The 20712-nt window shown below is 50.9% G+C and overlaps 8 protein-coding genes across 8 annotated transcripts; 3 read left to right on the top strand and 5 right to left on the bottom strand.

The window, feature by feature from the left end:
- Positions 1-360: 360 nt before the first annotated feature.
- Positions 361-1680, top strand: Bathy15g01630 (predicted protein; the record flags this gene model as incomplete). The annotated part of the gene is made up of 1 exon (XM_007508892.1): positions 361-1680. The coding sequence occupies one exon, from the start codon at positions 361-363 to the stop codon at positions 1678-1680; it is 1320 nt and encodes a 439-aa protein (XP_007508954.1).
- Positions 1681-1789: 109 nt separating this feature from the next.
- On the bottom strand, positions 1790-2941 carry Bathy15g01640 (predicted protein; the record flags this gene model as incomplete). Its single annotated transcript, XM_007508783.1, has 1 exon — positions 1790-2941. The coding sequence occupies one exon, from the start codon at positions 2939-2941 to the stop codon at positions 1790-1792; it is 1152 nt and encodes a 383-aa protein (XP_007508845.1).
- A 228-nt stretch (positions 2942-3169) lies between these two features.
- Positions 3170-5004, top strand: Bathy15g01650 (unknown protein; the record flags this gene model as incomplete). The annotated part of the gene is made up of 2 exons (XM_007508904.1): positions 3170-3280; positions 3442-5004. 2 exons carry the CDS (start codon positions 3170-3172, stop codon positions 5002-5004), a joined length of 1674 nt encoding a protein of 557 aa, XP_007508966.1.
- Positions 5005-5091: 87 nt separating this feature from the next.
- On the bottom strand, positions 5092-7065 carry Bathy15g01660 (ABC-1; the record flags this gene model as incomplete). Its single annotated transcript, XM_007508748.1, has 1 exon — positions 5092-7065. One exon carries the CDS (start codon positions 7063-7065, stop codon positions 5092-5094), a length of 1974 nt encoding a protein of 657 aa, XP_007508810.1.
- Positions 7066-7505: 440 nt separating this feature from the next.
- On the top strand, positions 7506-9869 carry Bathy15g01670 (predicted protein; the record flags this gene model as incomplete). Its single annotated transcript, XM_007508856.1, has 1 exon — positions 7506-9869. The coding sequence occupies one exon, from the start codon at positions 7506-7508 to the stop codon at positions 9867-9869; it is 2364 nt and encodes a 787-aa protein (XP_007508918.1).
- A 236-nt stretch (positions 9870-10105) lies between these two features.
- Positions 10106-14236, bottom strand: Bathy15g01680 (Na+/H+ antiporter; the record flags this gene model as incomplete). The annotated part of the gene is made up of 1 exon (XM_007508795.1): positions 10106-14236. One exon carries the CDS (start codon positions 14234-14236, stop codon positions 10106-10108), a length of 4131 nt encoding a protein of 1376 aa, XP_007508857.1.
- Positions 14237-14866: 630 nt separating this feature from the next.
- Positions 14867-18187, bottom strand: Bathy15g01690 (predicted protein; the record flags this gene model as incomplete). Its single annotated transcript, XM_007508686.1, has 1 exon — positions 14867-18187. One exon carries the CDS (start codon positions 18185-18187, stop codon positions 14867-14869), a length of 3321 nt encoding a protein of 1106 aa, XP_007508748.1.
- A 293-nt stretch (positions 18188-18480) lies between these two features.
- On the bottom strand, positions 18481-20553 carry Bathy15g01700 (predicted protein; the record flags this gene model as incomplete). Its single annotated transcript, XM_007508871.1, has 1 exon — positions 18481-20553. The coding sequence occupies one exon, from the start codon at positions 20551-20553 to the stop codon at positions 18481-18483; it is 2073 nt and encodes a 690-aa protein (XP_007508933.1).
- Between the last annotated feature and the right edge of the window lie 159 nt (positions 20554-20712).

Here is a 20712-nt window from a genome sequence, read left to right on the forward strand (position 1 = left end):
AGACGCGCACAGATAGATAGAGAAATAGCTAAACCGCCGGCAAAAGCGCGCACATATAAAATATTCAAAAGCAGCAAAGCGAGAAAAGAAGAAAATCTACTTTTCTCCCCGGGGAGGAAAAAGGAGCACATTTAAATGCTCTTACTCGGTGTCTTTACAACCATAAAACTCCCATCATCATCGAAAAAGGATACATACACACAGAGACGATAGATATATGTGTTCTCCTCCGTAAATGAAACCCGATTCGATTCGCTCGCTCGTAGTCGTTTTCCTCTAAATTTTTACCTCTGAAAAAGCAGTTGAGTTCCTTCACAAAAAATTTCAAACGACGGCTTAATAAAGCACATCTTACTCCTCATGTCCTCCTTCTCTTCCTCCTCGAGACGAGCGATCAAACGTCTCGTTCGATCCTCGATCGGTGCTTCTTTTGGAGGAGGACTTTCTCGAACTGGTTTCGGTGGTTTTGCGGCGCAGATCCAGCGACTCATCAGCGTTGGTTGCGGATCATCATTTTCGTCAGATCTCCCGGCGGCGAAGAGAACAATCAGTAGTACTGAGACGACTTTAAAGAGCAAAGAAAACGAGGACGATGAAAGGTTACAAATCGAAGTCCCGGTGAAATTCATCGCGCACAACATCGATTCACCTCCCTCGCAACTGGTGGACACTTCAAAATCGGAAATCATCGACATGTTCACGCAAGCGTACCAAATGCGACGTTTGGAAATTGCAGCGGATACTTTATACAAGAGCAAATTTATACGAGGATTTTGCCACCTCTACGACGGGCAAGAAGCAGTCGTGGTCGGGATGGAAAAGGCGTTAACGCACGACGACGCGGTGGTGACATCGTACAGAGACCACTGCACGCACTTAGGGAGAGGCGGGACGCCGTTAGAGGTGATGGCGGAGCTGATGGGGAGGTTCGACGGCGCGTCGAAAGGGATGGGCGGGAGCATGCACATGTATCGACGCGAGGCGCATTTCTTTGGAGGGAACGGGATTGTGGGCGCGCAGACGCCGATTGGAGCCGGGTTGGCGTTCGCGTACAAGTATAGGAAGCAAGCGAACGTGGCGGTGGCGATGTATGGAGATGGGGCGGCGAATCAAGGGCAACTGTTTGAGGCTATGAATATGGCCGCTTTGTGGGATTTGCCGATAATTTACGTGTGCGAGAACAATCACTACGGCATGGGGACCGCCATCGAACGATCCGCGAAATCTCCGAATTATTATAAAAGAGGCGATTACGTCCCAGGGTTGAAAGTCGACGGAATGGACGCGTTAGCGGTGAAACAGGCGTTCAAGTTTTCCAAAGAGCACTGCGTCAGCGGGAAAGGGCCGATCGTTTTGGAGATGGACACGTATAGATACCACGGTCACTCCATGTCCGACCCAGGGTCGACGTACAGAACTCGAGACGAGATTACCGGCATTAGACAAGAGAGAGACCCGGTGGAAAGGTTGAGAAAGTTAATCAACGATCTAGGTTTATTGGATCCGACGGAGGTGAAAGCGATTGAAAAGGCGCAGAGGAAGATTGTGGACGAGGCGGTCGCGGCGGCCAAAGCGAGCCCGGAACCGACTTCGGACTGGTTGACGAAAAATATGCACGTGGACACGCGGAACGTGCGAGTCAGAGGGGTGGACGCGTACGCGTCGCATCCAGTAGTTTAAATTATTTGTTCTTTATCAATGTAATAAAAATTTGTTTTTTGCGGAGTATTACAATACGATACCTCATTCATATATGGGATTTTCTTCTTCTATTCTTTTCATGTCGCGTTCAACTCAACTTTTCAAAAATCTCAAACAAAGTCCCCACGGCGAAGGATATGAACAACGCGCCTCCGGCGTACGCCACGACTTTTTCGCTCAAATAGTCACCAATCAAATCCCCGGTCAAAACCGCTAACCCGGTCGCTACGCCGTGCCCAGCCGTACCTCCTAAAAATACTTGCGTCGGATCTTGCGCCGCCGACAACGCGATGGTCGCGAAGAAACTCTTATCCCCCCACTCGGCGGCAAAAACCAACGCGAACGTGCTCAGAATCAACGCCTGATCTCCGCTAAACTGCATTTTCCCAATCTCCACTTTCGCTTCCTCTTTCTCTTCCTCCGCGACGTCGTCGGCGTCTTCCGCGCCTTTAATCGTGTTGATCCCAAAATACAACAACAAAAGCACCGCCAAGATATCGTCGAACGGAATGGCGGATTCGCTCAAACCCAACGACCCTTCCGCGACGTGAAAAAACTGCCCAATGCACACGGATAACCCCGTCATCACCGCTAACGCGCCAAACGTCCCTAAAAACACGCTCGATTTCTTCTCTTTCAACGCGAGCAAGAGCGAGATAAAAAACGTCTTATCGCCGAGCTCGGACAAGAGAATCAAAAGGAACGCTTGCGCGAAACCTCCACCGGTGGATTCTAGATCCTCCTCAGCTACCGCGGCGGCGACGTCTCCCATTTCAGCCCACGCCACGTCTTGTCCTCCTACCACGAATGCTCCAAACGCAGTCGCTGCGACCATCACCATCAGGGCTACATTAAATGGTGGTTTACCAACATTTTTTTTGTTAAATACTCCCAAGACGTCATCTCGCTCACGATGGCTCGTCGCCGCAGCATCATCCCTCTCGCTGCTGCTCAAAAACTTTCCCTCCTTCGTGGCAAACGCGGTCGTCGTAAAACCGCGAAAACTCTCCCTCCTCCTCCTTTTCCTCTCGCTTTTCTCAGAGTTTTTGCTCGAAAGAGAGGCGGAGGAGGACGCTCGTCTTGTAATCCGCTCTCGCGTATTCCCGCACGGATGATGATTGCGATGAAAGTTCTTTTCATCGCTTCTGCCGATGCTTTTGCTTCTTTTTCTCGAAGAAGATGAAAAAGAAGAACAAAACGCTCTCGTCGTATTCGCCGCCGCGGTATAGGTGGTGGTCATTCTATGTGTATGTGTGTGTGTATGCGTGCGTAAACCCAAGATATAAATGGTATGAATGCGAAACTTATCTAAACCTTCGTCGTATCTCGAGGCTTCGAAAAAAGAGCAGCCACAACGCTTTTTTTTCAAAAAACGAGAAAAAAAAAATGAAATGAATTCGCGTGTGAATATTTTTTACTCTTTTTCTCTTTGTTTTTAAAATATTATATCACGCGCGCATCAAACGTGATGTCCGCCTCCTCCTCCTCCTCCGAGTCATCGGATGAATCGTCTTCTTCTTCGAGAGAAGGAGGAGAGGAGGAAGAGGAAAGCCAAGCGGCGAGGCTGGTGCGAGCGGCGGTGCGAGCGACGAGCGAGGTTTGTGTGTTCTTTTTTTTTTATTATTAGAGTATTCGAAGAGTTTTCTTCGTTTTTCCTTCCTCGTTGTGTGTATGTGCTAAACTCTCTCTCTCTTACTCTCTCTCCGATCGGGCGGGGCCTTTGAACGATCACACGAACAGCTCGAAACGCTTTTAAACGCAGAGTCTCGACCGTTCACGTGGTACCAGTGCAGAAATTTATGGTCCAGGAAGTTACTTCGCATTCGCGCGAATTCCAAGCTGTCTTGTTTCTCCGAGGCATTGAGAGATTTCGAGGCGTCTGTTTTAGTGGATTTTCAATCGAGATGGTGGATAGAAAATCGTCGGCGAAGGTGGTTGGAACACGTAGATAACGTTCGCGAGCGAACGAACGACGATGAAGAAGACGAAGAGAGCGATGGAGAGGATAAGTGCGGGGATTTGTATTGGCTGTACGCGATGTTAGCGATGCTTTTGGAGTTGGAGTCGTCGATCGAGGAAAGCGCGTTTCAACCGAGCGGCGAACGCGAGCGGAGGAGATGGAGGAGAGAGTGCGAATATTTAGAGGAAGCGGTGAGAGAAAGCATTGGGTTGGAAGCAGCGCCGCACCGAATTTTGATGGGGAGAGAAAGAGAACAGGTGAGAACTGCAGCGTTTGGTCGCGGCGAGAGAGACGAGGAAGACGGACCAAATAATAATTCGAGTAGTAGCGGGATCGAAGATGAAGATGAAGATGAAGACGAAGAAGAAGGAGAACGCATCATCTCGCGAAGATTACGACGACAACGCCACTCGATTGCCAGGAATACAAACAACAACAACCCTGCCTCTGATTTACATCCAGTTTCGTTTCGAGTCGAGCGGAGAGAAAGCGTGCCACTTCGCGTGGTTGAAACCGACGAAGCCGAAGAAGCCGAAGAAGCCGAAGAGATGTTTTCGAATTATTCTACCGCGAACGCTGACGCTCAAACCGTTGGGAGACGATCGTCGGTGATTCAATTCTCTCGAGATTCACCGAGAACACGCATGAGACACGTCCTCGAGAACAACAACAACGACGCGACGCCAAACGTCTTCGCTCGACCGACGGATATTTTGGAAACCGTCTATTCCAGCTTCGACGCGGACATCAACGCTCGGTCTCTTCGCGAAGCGCACATGCGCATCGCGAGAGCCGCGAGGGAAGGACTCGACGCGTCCACGCACTTGGCCACAATCATCTCACACCTTACGACGCAGCGCGCGACGACGACGACATCCGCACGTTCCACTTCTACGAACACGCCGCCTTCGATGGTGAATCGTGGGTATCGTTCATCGTCGATTTCTCGTCGTCGCTTGGATTTTGATGAAGACGAAGACGAAAACGACGAACAAGAACATTCAGAAAACCTCAAAAACGAAATCACGCGTTTGAAAGATCAAATCGATAAATTGGAAAAGGCTTCGACGTGTGTTATCTGTTATTCGAATCCGAGAGCCTGCACGTTGCTTCCGTGCTGCCACTTTACCACGTGCCTCGAGTGCGCGAATCGATCCAGAGAGCGGTTCGTCGAGCAGGCGAACGAGGACGAGGACGACGAGGAGGAGGACGCGGGAGAAGATGAAAACGACGACGACATAAACAATAATAACAACAGAAAGGTGAAGAAAAACGAGGTTTTCTTTCGGTGCCCGACGTGCCGAGCGAACGTCACGGGGGTGTTACAAGTGTTTCCGCCTTAAAAAAAATATTCGTTGCTTGCGCGTAGTAGTGCGATATATAATAATACAACCCCGAACAAATCTCGTCGTCGGTATTTTTACTTCGTATTAAACTTTCAAAACGGAATCCGACCACCGCTCTAGAAACTTCCTCGCCACTCTCGGCGCGTCTTGGACGGAGTTTCTGGCCAACTTTTCGAAATCGACGTCTTCTCTTAACAAATCAACCAATCGGGAGACTTCTTCCACGCGCAAACGATCGTCCTCGGTCAACGCTAAGATGAGTTTCTTTCTCAACCCTTCGTCGGTTAAGAGTAATCCGGCACCATCAGTCGCCGTATCGGTTAAATCCAAATCACCACCGCCGGTTTTCGCCAACTCGATTAAATTCTCCAACCGTTTCCATTGAAATTTGCCTTTGCTATCGAATAAGACTTGCGTCAAACGTTCTCTTAACCCGGCGTCGCGATCGGTCAGCAACCTTTTCGCGACGTACGGGTACGCGACTTCTAAAAACTTAAACTCTGGTGATAACGTCATGCAAATGCCTTCTTGCGTCAGCAACGAGCGAATGACCAAAGAAAACCGTTCGGGAATTCGAATCGGGTATTCGTACACCAACTCGTTGAACGCGCTCGTGACGGTTCGAAAGTTGAACTTTTCCAACGACGCCGTTCGAGCGTCTTGCCAAATGCGTTCCAACGCGGGGACGAACGGCGTCACGTTCGTTCCTTCGGTCAAGAATCCCAAGTTGACGAAATCGCTCGCCATCCCGTCGTAATCTTCGTTCACCGCGTGGACCACCGCGTCGATCAGCACCTCTTTATTCCGTTGCGTCAACTGCGCGACGTTGCCGAAATCGACGTACGCGATGCGGCCGTCGCGCATGGCAAAGATATTCCCCGGATGTGGATCGCCGTGAAACAAACCAAACTCTAACAACTGTCTCAACCCAGAGACGACGCCGACGCGAATGAACTCGTCCACGTCCAACGTGTCGCAAATTTCTTTCGGGTTCGTGCACCTCACGCCGTCGATCCATTCCATCACCAACACTTTCTTCCCGGAATATTCCGGGTAAAACTTTGGAATTTTCACGATTGGATCGTTTTTAAAGTTCTCGTAAAAGTCCACTAAATTCCTGCCTTCTTGAACGTAATCCAGCTCTTCCAACAACTTTTCTCCAAACTCGTCCACGATTAACTCGGCGTTACATCCCAAACGTTTCCTCGCCACGCCGTTGACGAACCCGCCGAGAATGCGAAACAAAACCAAATCTCGGTAAATAATCGGCTCAATCCCAGGTCGCTGGACTTTAATCGCCACGGTTTCCCCGGTTTGTTTCAGTTTCGCTTTATACACTTGCCCTAAACTCGCCGCGGCGATCGGTTCCGGCGTAATCTCCTCGAACAAATCCTTCACCGATTTCCCCAACTCCTTCTCGATGATGGCAAACGCCTCCTCCGTTTTAAACGCCGGCACGTCGTCTTGCAACTTCGTCAGCTCCTCCATAAAATCCGCTCTGACCACGTCCGGCCTGTTCGCCAACACCTGCCCCGCTTTCACGAACGACGGCCCCAGCGACGCCAACCCGACTCTCAGTTGTTCGCTCCTTTCTCTCACGTTTCGGTCGCCCACGCCGTTGATTTCGTCGTACAACAAAGACCCGGCGAACACGCCCGCGGACCAGGTGATTTCAATCAATCGTAAAAACGTTTGCGCGGATTCAAACGGCGTATTGAATAACGTTTTCTGTCGTATGCTTTCCGGCGAATATTTCGGACTCACGACGGAACACGCGCCTCGAGAGGATTCTAAATCCGCTTTTGGGGTGCCTCCGCCTCGTTCCGTCGCGGGAGAGATTCCCGCCGCTGCTTTGAGGACGACCGCATTCGCGCGCGCGCCTCGTCGTCGTTTCCCGCTCGCGCGAAGATTCGCACTCGAGCGCGCCAATGACGTCCTCGATTTCCCCTTACAATCATCATCTAGTAAAACGTTTTTGTTTTTGTTGTTCGTGGTCAAAGAAGCGCGAGAAGAAGAGGAGGAGCAGAAACAGCCGGTCAAAGTTCTCGTCGTCGTCATCATCGTATCGTTCTTTCTCTCTCTTTCTGTGCGCTGAACTACTCGCAAGAGCGCACGAGTGAAGCAAATCGCGCTCGAGAAAAGATTATCCAGGAGTTTTTTGTCAAAGAATTTAGGGTTTAAAGAACTTAATTGGAGAGAGAAAAAATCTGCCAGCTAAAAAGAGCTTTGACTCGAAATCCTCTCCATTCGTAAAACGCTTTATAACTGCGCGTAAAAGTCTGTCGTCGTTTAAGAAGAGGTTTTAAAAGTTGTTTTTTTACACAGACAGAGCGAGAGACAGACGAAAGAACTCTTCCGTGGTGTGCCTCTTTTTATATTGGCGTTTGTACTCTATTTATACGACTCTTTATAAATACATTGACTTTAAAGTTTGAATTTCGTTCGTTAGGTCAAAAATGCGATCTTTGTCGTCAACAAAGGCGTCGTTTTCGACGACGATGGTCGCCGCAATAATCCTTCTGTTCTTTTCCGGAACGAGCGATGATGTTCTCGCGGATCACGTGGGAAATGTGGAAAATATTAATTGGTACAAAGAGTACGGTTTTTACCAACTCGTTTCGGAATGTCTGAGTATGTCCTCCGTGGGGAACTGCCCGACCCACTGGTACAGCGTGCAACAGGGGGGGAAAACGTTACTCGACTGGGACGTGTCCATGATCGAGGACATGTCGGACGCGTTCGCGTACCAGTACACTTTTAACGGGGACTTATCAAAGTGGGACGTATCTTCGGTGACGAGGTTTGAGAGAATGTTCAACTACGCGACGTCGTACGAAGGCGTCGGCGTGGAGACGTGGGACACGTCCAAAGCGGAGTCCATGCAAGACATGTTTTGGGAGGCGACAAAGTTCAACGGGAAAGTTTCCGGCTGGAACACCAATAATGTGATTAATATGATGTGGATGTTCGACAAGGCGAAGAGCTTTGCGCAGGACGTTTCCGGGTGGACCAAGCACGACGGAAATGCCCAGTGCGGCTATTATGGATCCAATTACGATTTCTCGTGTACTGGTGGCGTCGGCGCGGACACGTCGCTGATGTTTCTAGACGCGGAAGCTTTTTTGGCGTCGTATAATTGCGGGGTGGACGGACCACCGAAGGCCTGCACGCCGAGCGGGAACGATGTTTCCGCTGGGATCGCCGAGTACGCTCCGGCGGCGACGTTTGACCTCTCGGTGTACACTGTCGAGTGGTTCAACTCAGAAGCCGCGTCGGATTATTACACTTTGGACGATAGCACCATTTGGGGCACTCCGCGATTGGACGTCCAATCCGGCGAAACGATCACCGATATGAAGTTTGAGTTGAACGAGGAGTACGCGAAGATGATCGGCGGGTGCGTCTTGCCGGGCGTTTTAGTCGCCGTGTTCATGTTCGTGTTTACTCTCCTCTTCTTCGCGTTTAAGTTTGCGACGTGCTGCATTTGGGTGGTGACGGGATCGTGCGAGTGCTGCTTGAGATCGAAAATCCCGACTGCGTCCGAGAAGACGTTCGCGAAGTGCGTCGTCGTGGTGTGCGCTTTGATTTCCATCGTCGGTTGCGGGTTGATTTACTGGGGAGCATCGGAGTTACCGCTCGCGGTCAGCGACGTCGTCAAGGGACTCAGCGACTCGTTGAACATTTTGACGAGTGACGTGGATATAATCGACGCGGCGTATACGAACTCCGCGGCTTTAATCCCGGACGGCGGCCAAGATGAAAAAGTGCAAATTTCCAACACGGTAGCGAGCGTGCAGTCGACCGTGAGCACGTTTGAAAACGAAGTCGAAATGTACGTGGAGCAAACGGAACGAGCCGCCATCGCGTTGGCCTCATTTTTGTTGGTCATTTCTTTAATTTGCGGCGGTTTGGTCTTTGGTAACTTTAAAAAGTGTCTCTTCTTCGCCTCCATACCGTTGTGGCTGTTCATGTTGGTTTCGTGGATCATGTTTGGCGTGTTTATGGGCGTCGCGCAATTTTTCGACGATTTGGAAACGACCGTGATCGATTGGCGATCAGCGGAAGGGTTTTACCCGCCCGCCGCGAATCCAATGACGTCGTTGGACGACGTGTTGCCGTGCTTCAGCGATCGCGTCGCTTTGGATACGATCACGGGCGCGAGAGAAACTATTTACGAAGGCATCAACAATTTGAACACAAAGTTGAACACTAACACCGTGGCCACCGAATATATCAACGCAGAATACAAAAAAACGACGGCGTTGGAAATGTGCGGAGCAAAGACTGGTAAGTTCAATGAAATTGGCGTCTCCAGTGAAAACGTGGCGTACGACGAATACAAAGCGTTGGCGTGCAACTTGCACGAGAGAGGCTTGTTGCTCGACGGCGACGTAGCTTTCGATGCGACGAACGCGGCTGGCTACGATCAAGATTGGAGCGGCGTACCGAAATCACACACGAAGTCGTTGCAAGACGCGAGCGGGTTTTACTCGAGTAATTACGGCTACGTTTTGCCCATCTCCGAAGTGTCGGGGACCATCGACATGATTAATGCGTTGCCAAACATCGACTCTTTGGCCCGATGCAAATACGTGCAAAGCTTTGTCGCGAAAGTCGCCGCGGAGCAGCAAGATTACGTCGATCCGATCACCGGCGAGACGATTCAAGCCCCGGACGATTCACCGTTGAATAGATTGTTGATCCATTCCCAAACTTTAGCGGTGGCCTGGTTTTTGATTGGTTTGTCTTACATCATTTTGTATGTCGTCATGATGAAGTACATGTATTGGATGCAAGCCGAAGATAAGGAGAAGTTATCCGAGGAGGAGATGAAAGAAGTGTGGGGCTCGTACCACGAATAAGAATAAGAATGAGAGAAGACTTCTTCATTCCTGATTTTTATAATCAGAATCGATTTTACACGCGTACGCGCGCGACGATAAAAATCGTATCATTATTACGTATATTTATAAAAAGTTTTGTATTACGAAAAGACGAAAGGTTTGGTATACGACTTTATTACTTTCCTGTACAGTACAGTACCATGTATGTACCCGTACTTTGCTATTTTTTATGCACGTTTCATCGTATATTTTACTCAAAAGCGCGTGGTATGCTGCGTGAGCGGATGCTGGTCTTCTCCGGCATCATCTTCGTCATCGCTAAAGTTTGAAACACCTTGACCAACAGCAGAATCTATACCTTCGACGCTTCGCGAATGAACCATGCTTATACTTCCGGGTCCACTATTCGAGGTGCCGTCGTGCGATTTCCGAGAAGTTGGATTATCGCCGAGGCTTTTTCTTCGATCTTTCATTTTATCGAACGACGAGGACGGATGATCATCGCTGGTATTTTCTTCTTTACCCATGGTGATGTGCGCCGGCGGCGCTTCCCGTTCGCTGTCGTCTCCGTCTCCATCTCCGTCGCTCTTTTGCAACGCTTCACTCGCGGAATGCGCGAGGCCGGATAGACCTTGATCACCGTGTTGCGGAGGTTTCTTCGAGGAAGAGACCTCGCTAAAGAGGGCGTGCAGCGTGCTCGAACCCGATTTGAGTTTTTCCATCGTTCTCTGGTGCATAAACGCTTTGTTTTTGTTGTTGACGTTGTTGTTCGGAGAGCTTTTTGTTTCTTCGTCATCACCACTTTTGTTCATCTTGACCAACTTTCCACAACTGACGACGAAGAGCTTCACTTGCCCTAAAGGCGTCCATTTGCCCGTGAAGGCGTTGCCGCTAATGGGCGCATCTCTTCCGGATATACGTTCTCGACGAGATGCGTACTCGTCCACGCCGCCGCCATCTCTCACGCTACCCTCTTCGCCACCGCCGCCACTCATCGAGTTTGTTCTGGTGAGTTCCATGGACGCCGATCGAGAAGAAGCGGCGGTTAATCCGGAAAGCTGCGATTTCGGCGCGTCTGGAGTCGGTTCCAACGGCGTAGGCTGTTTCGAGCCTAAACCGAATATGTTCGCTAACGAGTTCTTTCTCGCACCCATACCGCCGGAAGAAGAAGCGACACCGGGCATCGAATGTCCCAATCTGTATTCCGAATTCGAGCCTCCTCCTCCTCCTCCTTCGGTACCAGAGCCGAAGTCCTGTTCCGCCGAGGATTTCCCGCACGTCCCTCCTCGAATACCTACGCATCTCGAATCTAGAATCGCTGGCGCGATAACAATACCTACGCCTTCGACGCGAGCCATCCCGCTGATTAAAACAATGATTTTCGAAGGATCGTCGCATCGAAATTCAGTCGTCGTCGACGAGGCGGCGCTCTCTTGCGAGCCGCCTACTTTTTCAAATTTTCCTCTCGCCGCGAATCTGTGCGGCGAAAACTTTCTCAAACCACCTTCAATCCAGGACGTTCGCGATACGACCGCGCTCACCGCGCGTCTCAACGACGATTCCGCGAGCAACGCTACCGCGGCTCTTCGGTACGAATCCAAACACTCGCGTTCTTTTTCGTCCGAAAAAATGGTTTCCGCCAACGCTCTCGGGACGATGAAGCCAAACATTTTCGCCTTGGCAATCGCTTGAATCCCCGAGCGGTGAATAAACGTCCCAGTTCGCGAATCTCGACACATTTCCTCGTAGGCGGTTATCGCCCACGCTGCTCGATGCGATTTACACCCAATCACTAACGGTTCGTCTCCTGGAACGTCGTTGATTGTCCTGATCTCTAAAACGCCGTTGCCTATGAGCAAAATACCTTCCTCTGGCAGCGGTTTCGAAGGGTCGACGACGACGTCGCCGATGGAGTATTCTATGACGTCAGCTTCTCGAGCGATGCGAGTGCGCAAGGTTCGAGACGTCACGCCTGATCTAACAGTTGGGTCCATAATTGGTGTGGCGGATAAAATGCGTCCGGGAGAGGTTTTCGATGGTCGCAACGGTTGGGAGAGCAATTTTCGCAACACTTGCGCGTGCTCGCTAGACAAAATAGCCGCCTCACCTTGTTTCAACAAACCCGTACGAGTCAATCGAGCAATCTCGTGCGAGACGACTTCCAACGTTTCTCTGGCTAAATCTTCCGATCGTAAAGCTCTCGCCACGTGATTGTGCGAATGTTGCATCTTCTTCAACAACTCCTTCGCCTTTTCACACTCTTCGTTGGATTCTTTGAGCACGATGCGTAAGTGTTCTTGAACGGCTGCGGAAGACGATCCGGTCGTTTCCGCTTCCAACTGTTGGACGGCGTCCACCCTGCGACGCGAAGGCCCTCGGTGCGTATTTGTTCCAGTAGCGGAAGCTTTGTTTGCGCCGCCGCCGACTTTCCTTTGGTCGCCGCCTTTGCGCCTGCCGGCGGGCGAGGTCAGCGAGTTAGACGTTAACTGATTCAACGAATGAATGGAGCTTTGCGTCAAGTAATGATCGGAATCGGGTTCGTCGCCTCCGCCGCTAACGTCTTTATGGTGCGCCCTCGTACCTTCGCCGCCATCCTCTTCTTCCTCATCTTTCTCTTTGGAATCCAACAAAAGCCGTTCAAATCGCGCGGACGTTCTCTCGTGCACCGCGCAAAACGCGTTTAACGCTTGCATTCGTCGTCTCACGACCATCCACGGTTCCTCGATGATGCCTAATTTGCGTAAACCTTGCAAGATTTTCTTTCCGATTTGGTTAGATTCCATAATCGCGCTCAATTTTTTCCTCCAAGCTTTCGGTTCCAACATTCTCAAGAGATGGTCTAAATCCGTCAAAGACGTCCCAGGTGGTTCGTCTTCCGCGAATTCACCGGCTTCCATGATGTGACTGCACACGACCGCGTCGCACAAATCTTCCTCCAAAATTTTCCACGCTTCCGATCGGACGCCGTGGAGAAATCGACGACGAATTTCCTGGACCAACAAATTTTTATTCTGTTCGCGCATAAAAGCGTCTTGTTCGATAATTTTCACCGCCTCCATCTCTGTTTCGTCCATTTGCGGGTCGTCGACGACTCGCAACGCGGGAATGAGTTGTTTGACTGCGGTGAAATCCGGCGCGCCGACGTATTGCGCGCCGGTTTGACCGAGCGTTTGTTCGTAGTGTTCCATCGCGCGTTCGTGAATAGCTCTTCGCGCGGCAGTTAACGCAGACGCTTGCGATTTTTCCGCTTTCAATAGCCCGCTCAAACGCAACATCAACGCGCTCGTCGACGCGTTCAACAGCAACGTTCCGACGACCGCGGAGGAAACTAAAATTAAAACCAACCCTCGATCTCGAGCGGTGAACGCGACGTCTTCTTCCAAGACGACCAAACCTAGCGCTAAACCAATCGCGCCTCTCAAACCGCCCCAAACGCATATGAACCCTTCTGATCGACTCATTTGATACCCGGTTTTCCATTTCATGGGAATCCATAAGATGGAGATAGTCACGAATCGAATGAGATTTAAAAACACGTACAACAAAACGCCCCAGCCTGCGTCGGAGAATTTCAACTCCAACTCGTCGTTCATAACCTCCGACGCGATAATAAACCCGGTCAAAACGAACACCAACGTGTTTGCGCAATACGTCAACACTTCCCAAAAGTGGTGCATGGTATGTTCGATGTTCCCGACGAAAAAAACGCGACCTTTCGCGCTGATGTAAAATCCCATGCTCACGCACGCCAACACGCCCGAGACGTGAAAAACGCTCTCGGCAACCATAAACGTCAAGTAACACGCGAACAGCGTCAAAGTAATTTGTACCAAATGGTCTCTGAATATCGACTTGAGCCAAAAAATAACCAACTGTCCGGCGACGACGCCAACGAGCAAAGCGCCAAGCGGTTGCGTCAAGAACATCAAAAACACATCCAACGAAGTCTTGTGTTCGCCTTTACTAATCTCAAAAAACAACGTGAACACGACGATAGCGGTACCATCGTTCACCAGCGACTCGCCTTCAATCACGTGCCCTAAAATCTTCGACGCGCCTACCTCTTTCAAAATCGACACCACCGCCACCGGATCCGTCGCCGCTAAAATCGATCCAACCATCATCGAAAAGTTCCAATCCCAATCGAACGGAAACGCGTGCAAAACCGTCGCCGTAAGCGCCATGTTTATCAACACCCCCGGCCCTGCTAAGATCAAAATCTTCGTCAAAACTTTCGACAAGGTGTGCCACTCCATGGAAAAACTGGACTCGAATATCAGCGCCGGTAAGAAAACCGCCAGCAAAAGGTGCGGGTTTATGTGCACGAACGCGTCCAAGGAGTTGCCGACGCCGGACAAATCGAATTGGTCGTTCAATACGCCCATGCATATTCCTATGACCTGTTTTTTAAAACAAGAAAGAGGTGGAAAAAGAAAGCGAGAAGAGAAGCGTGTTAGTATTTCTGGTGGTGAGGAAAAGCGTCCTAAAAGTTAGACGTAAAGCCGAAATGATTCGCATCGTCGCTACGACGAGCGTAAATTTTCCTACTCACCAGCAAGGCAACGGTATAGGGAACCGGCGAATTGACGAAAGTGAACGCGCTCCGACAGGCGGTCCCGATCGCTAAGGCGATAAAAATGAACCATAAAATCGCCGTTGGATCATCACCCTCGTGGTGCTTTCCTCCTTCTCCGTCTGTGACGGAAGAACTCGCCGCTGCTGCTTCCGCGAGAAGGCGTCGCCGCCATATCGTTTCCCGAGAAAACAGAGACATTTTACACTAAAGAGACTCTTTCCTGCGCCTGCTCGTCACCATGAAGACGACGACGAAGAAAAGACGACGACGACAAAGGAGTATCGACGACGATCTTTGGGACGAAGGGGGAGTTCAGAGAGAGAAAGAAGCCGGGACGATGATGATGATGGTGTTGTAAAGTGAGGATTGGTTTTGGATAAATGTGTGAACTGTGGACTCTTTTCGTATACTAAGCAGGATAAATGACATATCCTACATATTAGAGAGCGAAGCCAATCTTTTGGAAACACCGAGCGACGCAACTTTGCACGTCCCCATCCAGCAACGACAACGTGGATTTCAGGACGTCTCCTGGACATTTTTGGGCGCACTGCGCCAAGGATTGACCGAAATATATTTCGATGTCCGGAACTTCGTCTCGCAAAACGTCTTCGTCGGCGCGCGCGCCTTTAACTTTCGCGGCGGAGAGTTGAGAGTAAGAGGCGGAGTAGCCGCCTTGTTGCTCGATTTTTTCGAGGAGTTCGTCCGCGAGGTCGATGTCGTCGGCGAGTTTCTCGGTGTTGGAGGTGGTGGTGCCATTCGGTGCTAATGATTTCCCGTCTTGGTCGGTCGTGGAAACGTAGGCGTCTACGCACCTCGCCGACGCCGCGCACACGTCTCTCCAACACTGGGCGTTGGTGTTCAACAACTCCGTTTCGCACAAAAATCGCGCGCCAGCCACGGCGACGAGCTTTTTCTCCTCTTTGGCGGCAACTTTCTGACTTTCGACGGCGAAAATGTTCGAGAGAATCATCTCGTGAATCCCGGCTTGTACGGTCGCCATGCTCGATACCGCCGCCTCGGCGCCTCGCTTGGCGACCAACACGCTCAAAAATACGACAAAGCCTCGGCAAAATTTTGGCGTCTTGCCGCTTTGTAAGCGCTGGAACAAAACCTGCCAAATTGTCGGCAAATGTTCGCTCCAGACGGATAAATCTAAACTCTTCGCGAAGGCGTTCAAAATGTAAAAACCTTGATGATCGTGCGCTTTGCTCGAGATGAGTTTTTGAAACACCCCTAAGACGCCGGTGAGGTACCCTAATTGGGCGATTTGTACCGGCGCGGCTTTGAGATATGCGTCTAACAATCGGACTAATGCGGGGATGTTGGCTTGTCTGTCCCACGTGTGCGGCGCGAGCAACGCTGGGAGGAGTTGTAAGTATTGTTCGGTTAAGGAGATCCCAACCGCGACTCCGCCGGTACCCGCCGCCGGTACCGCCGCGGATTCCAACATCAGCGCCAAGATTTGAAAGACGTACGGCGTGAATTCCGCGTTGTCTCTGGCGAGAATTCCCAAGAACGTCGGGAATAATGCACTTTCCACGCGCTGTTTCTCCTGCGAATTCGGTGAGAAATCAACGCACTGCACGCACGCCGTCGTTGCTTCGAACAAGAAGTGATTGTACGTCGGATTCCTAGGGTTGTTCGCGGCTTCGTCGAGACGCTTGCAAAGCTTTTCGCAACACGCAAAAATTACTTCGTTGGCGAGTAACTTGCCGCCGCCGCTGGCGTTTGAACCTCCTCCACCGATATATCGCAACGTTTTCGCGATTAATTTCGCGATGAACTCATTCTCGCTAGAATCTTGCAATTCAAATCCGTTGAAACAGTTTTGCAGAATATCATTCGCGAACGGCGCAAAGTCGTTCGGAGCAAACTTGACCGGCGCCGAAGCGGCTATGGTGCTATTTTGTTGTTGCAGTTGCTGCTGTTGCTGCTGCAACTGGCTATAATCGCGACAGGTCATCATCTTTTCTATGCAGTTTGCCGCGTACGAGTGAACGACGTTAGAGCTATCCAAGAGTAACTTAGCCAAATGCGGCAACATTTGCAATTCTGCGTCTCTCGGGACGAATCCTCTAAAAACGGTGAGGAGCTTCAAGCAGTCCGCGCGCACGACTGGGTGCGACGTCGTCGCGTTCTCGCACAGTAGTTCGCTCCTGATGTGCGCGTTGAAGAAGTCCGCCACGTCTACTAACTCGTTAATCTCCGTCGCGCCTCGCGCGTTGGTTTTCTTCTTCACCGCCAACGCCAACACCAAATAAATGGCGCAATCTTTCGCTTTCCAAAACATGGACGGATTTTGTACGTACTGCGCTAAGAGCTGTTGCACGTATCCGCCAACCGCGGCGGTGCAGCTTTGTGGAAACTTGGCGGCTAACGCTTTGATCAGTTCGCACGCCGCCCTCCGCCTCGTCTCTTGGTCGCCTCCTTCCATATCTCTTCGCAAATACTCCGCAAAGTTATCCGCGAAAATTTCCTCGTCCTCCGTCCGAAATTGCAAATTTGGAATGGCTATATTTTCGATGATATTTTGCAACGTTTCCGGCGCTTCGAAGAGCGTATGATGCACGCCGGAAGCAACGACGGTCAAAAATGCCATCCCCGAGGACGCGACGCGTTCGCGGTATCGCTCGACTTCATCCTCGTCTTCCTCGTGGTTGTTTTGATATTGACTATTATTATCGCTACTTTTCTCCTTGGAATAATTGCCTAACAGCGTCCACACGTCTCTGACGAAAGTTTCCAAGTATGGCTTAAATTCCTCTTCGTTCTTCTCCGCGTACAGATTTAAAGCGTCGCAAATTGCCGCGCGCAACGCGTCCATATCAACACCCCATTCGTCGTTACCGCTCCCACCGCTCTCTATCCCGACGTTCAACATGCCGTGAAACAGCTCCATCCAGTGCGCGATATCGTCCTCAAACACCTCCGGCAACTCCTGCGAGTTCAAGGAGTAAAATATTCTCAAGCACAATCTCAACGCTTTCACCATTTGTTTCCTCTGCGCCTTCTCTTCGTTACTACCACTGCTACCACTGCTACTGCACACTCTTTTCGCGCACTCCCTCGTCACCTCCAACAAAGGCTTCGCGAACCCGTCCAGCGCCATCTTCAACTCCACGTACAACGCGTCCGTCTTCGTCGCTCCTCGAAACCGTTTAAAAATCGCATTCGCCACCGTCAAACTATTTATCAACGTCTCTCCCCTTCTCTGACTATCACCACCTTCGACGAGAATCGATCGACCAATCTTCTGCACTAAGCTCGGCACGAGTTCCGGCCACTTCCCCTGCGGAAACTCTCGCGTGCACGTTAAATCGTTCAAAGCGATGATTTGCAAAGCCTCCGCGAGTTGATTTTTAACGTTAGTATTACGAACCGATGCCTCGTCTTCCTCGAGCGCTTTTTCCAGGACTAAAACGCGTAATCTCGCCTTCGCGTCCGGTTCGATTTCCTTCCACTTCTCTAAAGTCTCCTCCTCCTCCTCGTCCAAATCAGATACAATCCATCGCTTCTTAATCCCGTTTTTAAACGCAACCGCGGCGGCGAGTTTACCCCCGTCCGATACCAATTGCTCTCCCTCGTTACCACCACCATTCCTTAAAGACGAGGACGACGAGGAAAGTAAGAGTAAACTTTCCAATCCATCGCTTCTCGGCAAGACGTTTCGGAGTAAAAATCGGGAACTTTCCTCTCGAATCTGAGGATCGCTCGAAAGCGTCGAGTCGAGGACTCGAGCGAGATGAGGCAAATCCATGGTGATACTTGCTGATACAGAAATTGAATGCAGGAGGAAATGACTTTTACGACGCGTGAGTGTACTTCCGGCGAAGAGAACGGAGAGTTATTGTGACGATGGCGTCGCTTGATTTTGAATCCCGATGGTTTTAATGGTTTAGGGTGTAGGTTTTAGACTAAAAGGCAAAGAGCCTTCCTTTCTTGAGCGCGAACGCGACGACGACGGACGACGATGATTTATTAGAGCAGTATTCATTCGCGGTGTGTTCTTGTATTCTCAATTCTTTATATATTTATACAGAGAGCAAATTATTAAGAAGGACCTTGGCTGATGCTGACGCCTTGGCCGAGGTACTCGTCTTTGAGTTTTCTTCTACTAGTGTTGCTATCGTCGCTATCGCTATCGTTGGTATTAGTAGTAGTATTATCGAGGTCATCAAAGTCGCCTAAAAAGCGAGCGCGTAAGTCGCTCAAAACTTTGGACGGGTCGACTTTACCGCCTCCCCAGACGCCGGCGCCGACACCGTTTCGGGTGCGTTCGACGCCTTCCATGAGTTCTTCGTATCCGCACGCGTCTTTGCCGTTGCGCGCGGCGAGTAAGGCGGCTTCGTTGCACGCGTTGGCGAGTTCGGCGCCGGTGAATCCTGGAGTTTGTCGAGCGATGGCTTCGCAGATTTGACCGAGCGGTTCTTTTAAGCGCATGCCTCGCAAATGGACCGCGAGTATTTGCGCGCGACCGCTCGTCGTCGGAGGGCCGACAAAGACGCGTCTCGTGAGCCTTCCCGGGCGGGTCAACGCCGGGTCGAGCGCGTCTGGTCTGTTCGTGGCGGCTAAAACTAACACACCCGCGGCTTTGTTAAACCCGTCCATCTCAACGAGCATTTGGTTCAACGTCTGGTCGCGTTCTTCGTTCAATCCTGCGCCTCGTCGAGCGCCGATGGCATCGAGTTCGTCGATGAACACCACGCACGGGGCTTTCTTTCGCGCTTCCGCGAAGAGTTCGCGAACGCGCGCGGCGCCTCGACCGACGAAAAGTTCCACAAACTCCGAAGCAGCGACTGGAAAGAAAGCGACGCCAGCTTCGCCGGCGACCGCCCGAGCGAGCAAGGTTTTCCCCGTCCCCGGAGGTCCAACTAATAGACATCCCGCCGGGAGTCTGTGACGAACTTCTTTGTACCTCTCCTCGTTTCTCAACATCTGAACGAGTTCGTAGAGTTCCTGCTTCGCTTCGTCCACGCCGGCGACGTCTTTGAACGTCGTTTTAGGACCTTTCGAGTCGTCTCGAGCGTCTTTTTTCTTCTTACCGTCTTGTAATCCGTTTTGTTTCCGGACGATGCCTCGCAACCAAAACAGCAGCGGAATAATCGGAAGCCACACAAACGCGGTCGCCAACGCGCCTTTCGAGGCAAACGTGGAGATGGCGGGAGATACCGCTGAAAATTCCACGTTTGCTTTCTCGAGTTTCGGAATCAACTGTAAATCGTTCGGTAATCGTCTCGTTTGGTACCGTCGTTTCATGTATTTCTGCGCCGGCGGTTGTTGTCGCTTACTCGCCGCTTCCATCGTCGCTTTCGCTGGACTCGAAACGACCAACGAGGACGTCTCCTTCACGTCAAACAACAACCTCGTCGTCCCTTCCTCGAACCTCACTTTCGTCACCTCCCCTTTCTGCACGGACTTCAAAAACGTCGAATACGGCACGCTCTTCACCGCCGGCGCCGGCGGATGCCGCTTCGCGTGTTCGCTCCGAATCCCCAACCCACTCCCAACAAAAAACGCCGCCGATAACACAAACTTCGCCAATCTCGTCTTCAACACCGCCCCGACTGCTTTAAACACGTCCGTAAACACCGTTTTCATCACCACTAAAAACAACGCCACTCGTCTTTTGGTAAACTCGACGAGCGAAAAGTTCCTTCGGCGATTGGTCTCAAACTTCTCCTCCTCGGTTTCCTCCGAGAAGGAGTTTAACACGTCCGACGGGATTTTATTCGTGTCGTTCTCTTTACTCGCTCGGTCTTCTTCTTCTTCCTCTTCTTCTTTGTCCGATGATGGTGATTCATTTTTACTCGCGTTCGCTCCGATTCCTCTCACACCACCACCTCGAGCTGAGGAAAGGGAGACAAATCCACGCGTAATCTTTCTCCCGCCGGTGTTGTCCTCGCTTCGTAAAGCGCGCAATTTCGACGCTCGGGGGCATTTCAACACAGCTTTCACCGCGGTATAACCACCCGCGTTTCTTCTTCTCCTTCTCGAAAGTTCTTCTTTTCCTCGCACGTTTCGCTGGCCAGGCGCCACGTGACACGTCGACGGTTTCCCCAAATCCGCATCTCTCCCGCGACGAAGAAGAGACGAAGACGACAAAAAAGTGGAAGACGCGAGCATGTTTTACTACCACCGCTTTAACTCTCTCTCTCTCTCTCTCTCTGTGTGTGTGTGTGTGTTTATGTGTGTTACGTGTTCTACAAGCAAAAGTGTGTCTCAGATTTGTGTCGATAAATTAATACTCTGAGGATAAGGCAGGAAAAATTCTTAAAATACTAC

Source organism: Bathycoccus prasinos (genome assembly GCF_002220235.1).
Source record: "Bathycoccus prasinos genomic : Chromosome_15".
NCBI lineage: Eukaryota > Viridiplantae > Chlorophyta > Mamiellophyceae > Mamiellales > Bathycoccaceae > Bathycoccus > Bathycoccus prasinos.